The following is a 9,457-nucleotide window of genomic DNA, read 5'->3' as shown; positions in this document are numbered from 1 at the left end:
CATGGGCGTAATGGCGGTTCTCGGTTTCGTATTCCACGGTGGCCGTGTTAATGGTGATACCACGAGCACGCTCTTCTGGGGCGGCATCGATTTCGTCATATTTCTTAGGGGCACTGTTACCCATTGAAGCTAAGGCCATGGTTAGAGCCGCGGTTAAGGTGGTTTTGCCGTGGTCGACATGGCCAATGGTGCCGATGTTGACGTGGGGTTTTTTCCGCTCGAATTTGCCACGCGCGGCTTTCACGGTGAGAGCCCCTCCGAGCCGGCGGATGACGGTGCTGGTGGCGGTAGTGGTGAGGAAAGGCGGGAGGAAGGAAGATGAGAGATGGGCTGGGGTCAGTTTTGTAGATTTTGCGGAGAAACTGGCTGTGGAGGTTGCGGAGTGAGTCGAGAGAGGGGAAACGTAGGGGTATCTAAGCTTTGAAGAAGCGGCTGCCGCTGCTGCTGTCGATGAAATTGCCATTTCCGTTACGCTTCAGAGAGCAGAGAACGCGGGAGGATTGGGGGGGTTTTGGCCTTTGGGTACAGAAATGGAGGAGGCAGGAATGCAAGGGGGAGGGAGAAAGGCAACGGATTTGTTTTGTTATCTTGTTTGGAAGGACCAAAGAAGGGCTAATATGAGTTTTATCCACTCCCCTCTGTTGCTCCATTGACGGTGCTCACTTCGGGCAATACTGAAATTTCCATGCTATCACACTCTGATTCTGACACGTGTACGTTTCACGTAAAATCATCTAAACCATCAAGTCAATGCTAGATGGGTTTTTTTTTTTTAGATAAAAATTCGAGTAAGACAAGTTTTCAATACTTGTAATATTTATTACTCGTTAAAATAAGACGAGAGTTAATTATATGATCATGTAATTTACTTTATCTAATGTGCTTTGATCATACAATTAAGTGATTAATTTCATATCAATTATCTATGATCACATTAATTATTATGTTAAATGTCATGTAATTAAAAAACATTAATCAAATTTAAAATAATTGATGCTGTTTCTTTTGTTGAGATTTAAAATTTATATAAATACAATAAAATGATATAAAATTGATTATATAAACAAATATAATTCAAAGTATTTAACTGATTAATTGATTTATAATCTCTTATTTAAAATAACAAAATTCGAATTCCTTTCATCTAAATTTACAAAAAAATAAACCAATAATTCAGATATGTTTTTAGTATAGGAAGCTTTTGCATGGTCTTTAACTCTCAAGGGGGTCATTTTCGTAGTTATGTGAGGTTCAAAATAAGAGAAACATAGGCAGCCGCTTCTCGGTGCCACGTCTCTGATTCAGGTTCTCAACTTTGCCAACGGAGTTCAGTGGTCCACAAATCTACCTTCCCTTCAATAATTTACTATTGAATTTATATTTGATACAAAGTAATTTTACAAATTATTAATAAATTAAATGTTGTTATTTTGATAGTAAATTAATTTAGATATAATATTTTTTTAAAAAAACTATAAATTATATAAAGAAATTTAAATAAATCATTATATATTTATTTTAAATTAAATAAATCTTTATCATTAATGATTAATAAACTATTAGTATTCAAAATTTTATTTGTCATTTTGTGTCATGCAATATTAATATGACATACAGAATGATGAAAAGGTTTGTTGATATAACATTATGACATGATATTGTAATATTTTTCACTTTCTACATCAATATAAAAAGATAAATGACATTTTAATTAATTTTTATTAATAAAAAAAAGCTTATTTAATATAAAATAAAAGAATTGAGGTTTGATCAAACTTAACAAAATAATAAAAATTTAGTTGAATATTTTTAAATAATTAAAAGGCTTTTTCAATCATTATGTCATAAATTTAAGATGTTCATAAATTTAAAATATTCATTATCAATTGACTTTTAAATTTTTATCTTTATACACTTTATGAGGTGACATGTTGTGATTAACTAATAATATATAAATACTCTACATCAATAGTATATCAAATATAAACTTTTAAAATTATCATCTAATCATGTATGAATTTATTTTTAATAGTAATAATTTATATTAAATTAATGAAAAAAATAAATCCACGCATTCTCACGACAATCTTAATCACATATCACATTTTAATTTTAATTCCACATGGACATTCATGAGGCGTTAAAGTGACAAGTTTTGATCTAATTTTGATATCAATTGACAAAATGATTGAATTTTGATTTTTTTTTTGTAAAGATTGTAAATAAAAAAAATTGAGTTTTAAAGGTCGAGGATGAAATCGAAATATCTCACAAAAGTCATGAATGTTTATTGCAATATACTTCGATTTTTTCTTATTATTATTATTATTTTGATTTTGGGAAAAGAGGATAGAACTTTATTTTTTTTAAAAATAGAGATACATACATCAACTATAAGATAAATGTGATTAACTCGGACTATATTTGGATTTAAAATTTTACGCCCATTTGTAGCTCGATATTATTCTTCTATTTCAAATTGAATATCCATCTTATTATTTTAAGTGTTTCAAAATAATATTCATTTTTCCAATGTTATCTCTTTATTGAAATACAAAATTTAAGTTTATTCTTCTAAATTTTACGATTTTTAAGAATAATAGTTAGAAAATAAATCACAAAATAAATAGTTTTATATAATTTATAATTTTAATATTTAAAATATTATAAAGTTTTTAATTATTTTTAAACATTAAAACATCATATAAATGGATAAAACCGAAGTTGGGCCCAACTCAACTCTTCTGAGGTGCCGACCCGACCTCTGAACAAGCAAATTCTCCGCCCGGCCCATGGAAGCTTGCGGCAATTTGGAACCATAGCTTACATGGTGTTCGTGTAGGAAGCTGCCGATGAAAAGACATTATATAAGGAAAGCGAGCGAGGCCGAACTGGATACGGCAAGGCGAAGCTCGAGCAACGTTCTTCTTCTTCTTCTTCTTCTTCTAAGGAACTCTCTCTCGAACAGATTACATTCTCTTTGATAAAGGAAAAGAAGATAAAAGAAAGAAATAATGGCGCAGAATTCAAAGGAGAGGTTTCATTCGATCATGAACAAGATCTTTCATTCCCCTAAACCGACTCCCTCCTACTCCAGGTTTTATTCCTTTTTCTTTTTGGGTCTAGTTGATGGAATTTGAATTTCTAATATTATTGGTTCTAATTTTTTTTTTGTATATTTATTTGTGATAAACTTGGTAGCTCGTTGGGAGGACAATCGTTACGAGGCAAGAAACGCCCCAATCCGTCGTCTGCTTTAGCGCTAGAAGAGCCCCAGCATTGCTTAGTTACGGCTGAAGCTCCACTGTGTAGACCCTGGGATAGAGGAGACCTTGTGAGGAGGCTATCGACATTCAAATCCATGACTTGGTTTGCTAAGCCCAAGGTTCGCTTACTCATTAGAATCCAACCCCACTCTTTCTTTCTTTCTTTCTTTCTATCTTAGTTACTAATTTCCTATGTTCTGAGTAAACCCTTTTTTTTTTTTTCAAATTGATGGGAGTTAATGGATGATTGTCTTTTCCGTTGTTATTAGGTAGTAAGTGCTGTAAATTGTGCTAGGAGAGGTTGGGTCAATGTAGATATGGATATTATTGCCTGTGAATCATGCGGAGCGCGTCTTCTTTTTTCCACTCCACCTTCTTGGACGCAGCAGCAAGGCATGCCATGCATCTAATTTTACTCCACTCAATCACTCTTTAAACGAATTCTTGTAATTGTAAAAGAAAGTATTATATTGTGTTTGCGGCTAAATGGGATGTATTATTCTATGCTCTTCAGTTGAGAAGGCAGCCTTGGTGTTTAGCTTAAAGCTGGATAGTGGACACAAATTACTTTGCCCCTGGATTAACATTGCCTGCGAGGAAAGACTGGCTGAATTTCCTCCCATTATGCCTGCTGATTTAGTTGAGAAATTCAAGGAGCGATCTTGTTCACTCTGTCAAATTTTAGCTCTTCCGGTGATTTCATCTTCAGCCATTGAGTTTATGAGAAGCCCTCAGCTGGAAGAATTCCTCAGACAACCCTTAATGTTGGATTATCAGAAAGAGAGTGCTGCATTTTCCCAATCGGAAACTATTGAAAGTGGATCTGATGTGGATTCCACTAACATGTATCATCAGGTATGACACTTGTTTGTCATTTTGGTTTGCAATTATAGGTTTCGTAATGCTAATAGATATATTTCTAAATTTTTGCCAGTTTCAGTTGCATTCATTTCACATACACACACACACTCACTCACATGTATGCATGCATTTGTTGCACTCTGAAACTTTCATGTATTGCATTTTTATACTGTTCCTAATTCTGCTTTCTAGTGCAAAAAATATTGTATGGTGTTTCCAATTTGTGACTGACACAAGTATAATACATCCTGCAGTTATTGACTGTGGTTTTCTGTATTCTTGAATTTTTGTTGGTGTTGAAGAGTGACAGTGTTGAAAATGTGCAGGCACAGAAGCTTATAAGTCTTTGTGGCTGGGAACCACGTTCACTCCCGTATGTGGTTGAATGCAAGGATGGTCCAAATCATGTTGTCAAAGATGCTGATATATTAAATTTATCCCAGGGAGTTGATAATGGACGAAATCCGAGTCCCAGCATCCATTCTATTGATGAAAATGAAAATTTGGAGGCAAATAAAGAATCTGAGAATTCTTGTAGATTGCAGTATGATCCCAAGTCTGTTGTTCTAGATTGCAGGCTTTGTGGTGCTAGTGTTGGATTATGGACTTTCTCCACTGTTCAACAGCCTGTGGAGTTCTTCAGAGTTGTTGGATATGCGGAAGTCAATCCTGGAGTCCATGACTCAGGCCATGAAAGCAATGTTGGTGAGAGGGTTGTTGCCATTGCTTCAAATGTTGGGTCATCATCTATGGAGCAATCTTCAAATTTAAAATTAACTATAGCAGGGGGTCCACCGCCAACACGACAAAACATAAAAGCAACAATCTCTCTGCCTGTTATTGGCCAGAGTCTAAGGGCTAGGCTTTTATATCATCCAGAGTTTAGAGAGCAGATACATATTAATCAGGAAGATGCTCGACCAGAAGCCAACTGCAATATGATTCAAGGAGAAGAAGGCCAAGTTGTGCTATTGGAAGACATGAGAACTTCAAATAAAGAAAAGGATGATCAAGTGAATTGTAATTCTACAAGCAATGATCAATCCCCTTGTTCAAACCAAGATAGTGCAAGAGATGATATTTTCAGAAACCTCATGCCATTGGAAGGAACCGGCTTGACTGCAGAAGAAACTTATCCTGATAATGGTATGTATGATTCTAATATGAGGGGTCAAATAGAGAGTTTTCAGAATGTAGTACAAGGTTCCTGCCAAAGTAATGAATTGTCACAAAATGTAGACTATAATAATAGATCTGGTATTTTAGCAATAATTGGTTCTGGTACTTTGCAAGTTGGAGAGTCTTCTGTTATGACCCAAGGTGCTAATGGGTTCCCTGGAAATGCAGGAACTAGGGATAATGATTCATCAGTGATGATGACATCTGAAAAGTGCCATCCAGAACAAATTGCAGAATCAGATAAGGTTTGCAATAAAGAAATTTCTTTATCTAATCATCAAGAGTCTACATGTGCTGCCTCTGGCTTGGAAGCTGATGTAAATATTGATGGCACATACAAGATGAACTCCAGAGAAGACAAAACTTGTTCTGATGCACCAAATGCTAATAGCCAGGAAGGTGTAATTGCTGGAAGGCAGACTGCACAAAACGATAAGGTCTTAGCCTGTGCCAAAGGTAAGCATTATTATTTGTTGTCCTCACCCCTTGGTGCTCTTTAAAAATAACCTTTAATAAAATGAAAGTTTCACTATCAATATGCTTTTTGCTCTATTGTTATTTAATTCCCTTTATTTCGGGGCTTGTTATGCTTTTAACTGATTATTTATTGCTTATAGATTATGAAGTTAAACTGCATGTATATTTTCAGTTGGAGAATATACTATTTCACTCTTATGTTACATCAAGTTTATTAGGATGAACTTCTTTTTCTGCCTATATAATATGTTCCTATGAAAAATCTATTTTCTATACCTGTAGCATGTCAGGTCTGTTTCACCCATCAATTTCTTTTAAGGTCTATCTGAGGGTGAGTGATTTATATATGACTTATCTGCTTACCAGCTGATTAATAGAAAATGAAGCAGTAATCTAATTTGCTAAACTATCTTTTTCTGTTAGTAAGATTCTTGCCTTATATACTGATTACTTGTTACCATTTTGTGGCTTTCACACCTAAGAGAGGTTGAAATTTCAGTTCTATGCTCCAAGTTGAACATTTAAGTTGTCCTATATTTTCCTGTTTAGAAGTTGTGAAATTAGTAGGTGTTGGAGCTTTCTTCTAGTTTTTTGTAGAAGATGTTTGACAAATATGAAATTTATTTACATGTGAGAAGAATGCTCCAATTGCGAAGTACAGAAAAGCCCAAAGAGACCAAAGTTATCTTCCTAGATTTATGAGAGTATGGGAAGCCAAGTTTTATTTGTTTCCAACATATCTTGTCAATTATAAACTTATTCATGCTTCTTATACACTTAGTTAAGTTAAACACCTAGAGTCTAGTTTTTCGCTTTTTCTATAGATTCCAAAATGGTTTCTGTAATTTCTTTTGATCAACCAAGCACCTAGTTAAAAATCAATGGCTTTACTAATAACACTTTCACCATTTGTGAAATAACACTCTCCCTCTAGTTATTCAAGTACAAGATGAGAGGATAGATCACTTGTTGGATGGGTAGACGACGTGCTAGGGTTGTCATGTAGAAGAATCTTCCTAAACATGTGCCTTGATGCATATATGGAAAGAAACATAGCCATCAACATATACATTTCTCGATATATGATTATTCAAAGACAGTACTTGATTGAAATGAGGCTTAGGTTACGGTGCTGGTGGCAGTTTAGGTTATCTTTATAGGTTGCTTTAAATTTTGAGGTGATGGACTTTAATATCATTTCTCTTTGATCTATTTTTTATCGAGGGATCTGCTATTGGAGCATTTCAAGTTCTTACTGGACTGATGGAAGATAGTGCTCCAAGAATCATGTGGCAATTGTTGACTTGGATTGCACTCAAGCACTTCATTGCCACTGGGATGGCATGTTGATGTTCATTCACAATACCATCTCTGGAATGTTTAAAGCTGCAATAGTGTCTTGTTGTGTAACTTAGCCAGAGTTGAATTCAAGTTTTCTCCTTGGTTTGCTAGTAATGCATAAATATGTTATACTAGAAATCCGTCGTTAGAGCAGCTAGAAGCTTTGTGATCTTTCTCAGTTTCAGTGCTGCCTGGAAGGCTGATCCATTAGCTGCATGAAAAATTATTTTCTTTTCCTATTTTCCCGCCTTATAAGAACCTTTTTTTTTTGTGGGGAGGGAGGGGGGGGGGGGGGGGTTGGGAAGAGATTTGAACCCTGCTCTTTAAGTAGGGAAATCATGCACCAACCAATGAGTCAAATGCTCGGATGCCCCCTTATAAGAATCTTGCTGTCTAGGTGGTTAATTGTGAAAGTGTAACCTTCTTGATATATAGCATGTAGCTGGTTTATGTGTTTGTGGCATTTGTAATTGTTACATACCTATCTTTCTCTGATAGTCTGATTCTATGAGATTTTGTCATTAAATCTAAGGGTGGTTTTATAAACTGCTACCTCCATTTTGCAGGAAAGGATCTAAAGCAACTGTGCATGGATAAGATAACAGAGTTTGATCCAATAAGGCAGCACAGACACTTTTGTCCATGGATTGCATCAGCAGGTAGCAGCACACCTGGATGGAAACAAACATTATCTGCTTTGCTAGGCGGGAAAAATTTTCCTCGTTCTTCACCTACATGTTCTACTTCATCTGCTTCTCTGATTAAGGTAAGTTAAAATTTTACTTCTACTCAAGTAAAGGAGGTGTTACCATATTTTTGGTGCTAAAATGGAAGTATTTGATACTAGTTTGTATGTTTGCTGTTGGTTTTAACTTTTAATTATTTATACTGCTTATTCCTACTTGACCTCTATCCTACTCTATATTTCGAATCTGTTGAAATAAAAAATAATTAGGTTTTGAGACACGGACAGCAGCTCTTTGATTACAGGAACTGTTGCTTATACATGGTGATTGAGGAAGGATATCCTCTTCCGTTTGATGAATCCAGATATATGTCAACATTTAAGATAAAATTAATTGTGTTCGATCAAATACTGTCCATTGCTTTATTATAATCTTTAGAGGATTTTATTCTGCAGGTTGATGATCCCATTGCATCAGTTAGAAAGCTGTTCACGTCTCCTATAGCCAAAAGACCAAAGAACCCAGGAATCAAGCTAAAATTGCTGCTTGTACTTTTATTCCGGTGTATCATGAATGTCCAAAGATACCGGAGATTCGACTTCCCTTGTTTCATGTGTATGCTAGGATGGCAATCATGTATCTCAATTCCACCCTTCTTCAAACCTAAAATATGTTGTATCTAATATCTATTGTTGTGGTTGTCTTAGTCCCCCATCCTCTATTTACAGCCAAATTACTGCTTGAGATTAAAGCTTAAAATCCCATTGACAGCCATACTACAGCTTATGAGTTTCAATCAAATTTTTGGATTGACATGTTGAGAAGTAGAAATACTTAGTTTATTGCATAGAACAGGTCACTCTTCACTCAAAATTGAAGGGATATGAGCAATATGCAAATGGGATATGGTTCAGTCCATCAAGCCACAGTTTGTGATGAGCACCTTCGAGTAGGGGCGATTGAAGCCTCTTTCTGCCACGACTGCTCTTTTATCACCTATTAGCTTGGCCACCCTGCTCAACAAAAACAAGTACACATCTGTTAATGGAGGTCTCGTTGTTTTGATCCGAAATGTTGTTCATTTTCAAATATAACGAACTTAAATTAAATTAATAAATTTTGAGAATTTAGATGAAATTTACTTTTCTTTGTTATTTTTTTCTTTGAAATCGTTGAATTTGGAAGAACAAGAATAGAGTTACATAGAACACTTTCTTTTTAAGATGAATGTATAACAGAGTCATGACATTTATTGGGTTCTTAGCTCCAAAGTCTACATGCTATTTTATGAAGTTGCTAAGAAGAGCACCATGAATATTGCCATGATTGAAAAGCATACCTGAAATAAGGGGAACCGGTGTTCTCTTGCACAGTCTTGACCTGTCCAATTCTCTTTGCAACCTCCATTCCTTCCAAGACTTCCCCAACCACGAGAGCTGAAGCATCCAGTTCTGGTGAATCCTTGATAGCAATCACAAACTCTGTACCATTCGGCTCTGTTCCAATCTCTTCCTGATCAACCTCCAGCTTCCCCTTTCGAGCAACCAATTCAGTTTCGGAGGCGGTTTAGAGGATCCCTGACGATGATGCTCACCGATCCAGCCAAGTTCTTTACTCCTGGACACTCGTCATACACCTCTCCACTCC

The 9,457-nt window shown here is 35.5% G+C and overlaps 3 protein-coding genes across 6 annotated transcripts in view; 1 reads left to right on the top strand and 2 right to left on the bottom strand.

Moving 5' to 3' along the window:
- Positions 1 to 604, bottom strand: part of RABE1B (RAB GTPase homolog E1B) — a 1,820-nt gene extending 1,216 nt beyond the window's left edge. Inside the window, exon 1 of the mRNA XM_021436334.2 lies at positions 1 to 604. This exon is cut by the window's left edge and continues 1,216 nt beyond it. Within this exon, the coding sequence (XP_021292009.1) occupies positions 1 to 463 (463 nt within the window). The 5' untranslated portion in view covers positions 464 to 604.
- Positions 605 to 2,836: 2,232 nt separating this feature from the next.
- On the top strand, positions 2,837 to 8,504 carry LOC110422435 (C3HC zinc finger-like protein). 4 transcript variants are annotated; one of them, XM_021436333.2, is made up of 9 exons: positions 2,840 to 3,097; positions 3,202 to 3,385; positions 3,536 to 3,659; positions 3,781 to 4,121; positions 4,454 to 5,273; positions 5,475 to 5,551; positions 5,648 to 5,762; positions 7,691 to 7,890; positions 8,266 to 8,504. In XM_021436333.2, the coding sequence occupies exons 1-9, from the start codon at positions 3,015 to 3,017 to the stop codon at positions 8,491 to 8,493; spliced, it is 2,172 nt and encodes a 723-aa protein (XP_021292008.1). In that variant the 5' UTR covers positions 2,840 to 3,014; the 3' UTR covers positions 8,494 to 8,504. The 4 variants fall into 4 exon arrangements, with proteins under 4 accessions (XP_089640737.1, XP_089640736.1, XP_021292008.1 ...); XM_089784611.1 differs by having other exon boundaries at positions 2,837 to 3,097; positions 4,454 to 5,551; XM_021436332.2 differs by having other exon boundaries at positions 2,841 to 3,097; positions 5,475 to 5,762.
- Positions 8,505 to 8,536: 32 nt separating this feature from the next.
- Positions 8,537 to 9,373, bottom strand: LOC110422437 (peptidyl-prolyl cis-trans isomerase CYP26-2, chloroplastic). The gene is made up of 2 exons (XM_021436335.2): positions 9,150 to 9,373; positions 8,537 to 8,823 (listed from the first exon to the last, which is right to left on the bottom strand). Exons 1-2 carry the CDS (start codon positions 9,215 to 9,217, stop codon positions 8,721 to 8,723), a joined length of 171 nt encoding a protein of 56 aa, XP_021292010.2. The 5' UTR covers positions 9,218 to 9,373; the 3' UTR covers positions 8,537 to 8,720.
- Positions 9,374 to 9,457: the final 84 nt, after the last annotated feature.

The sequence above is a fragment of the Theobroma umbraticum genome, unplaced genomic scaffold, assembly GCF_002168275.2.
Source record: "Theobroma umbraticum cultivar Fairchild unplaced genomic scaffold, ASM216827v3 scaffold_146.0, whole genome shotgun sequence".
Classification (NCBI taxonomy): Eukaryota; Viridiplantae; Streptophyta; class Magnoliopsida; order Malvales; family Malvaceae; genus Theobroma; species Theobroma umbraticum.
Note: the sequence above shows the minus strand (reverse complement) of the source record. Positions and strands in the feature narration are given on the sequence as shown.

Excerpts from the sequence above, each read along its gene's own strand:
- LOC110422435 (XM_089784610.1), top strand. The coding sequence starts at position 3,015 with ATGGCGCAGAATTCAAAGGAGAGGTTTCATTCGATCATGAACAAGATC. Across the intron at positions 3,098-3,201 it reads CCGACTCCCTCCTACTCCAG|CTCGTTGGGAGGACAATCGT; the intron begins GTTTTATTCCTT and ends TAAACTTGGTAG. Across the intron at positions 4,122-4,453 it reads CCACTAACATGTATCATCAG|GCACAGAAGCTTATAAGTCT; the intron begins GTATGACACTTG and ends GAAAATGTGCAG.
- LOC110422437 (XM_021436335.2), bottom strand. The coding sequence starts at position 9,217 with ATGGAGGTTGCAAAGAGAATTGGACAGGTCAAGACTGTGCAAGAGAAC. Across the intron at positions 8,824-9,149 it reads ACCGGTTCCCCTTATTTCAG|GGTGGCCAAGCTAATAGGTG; the intron begins GTATGCTTTTCA and ends TTTGTTGAGCAG.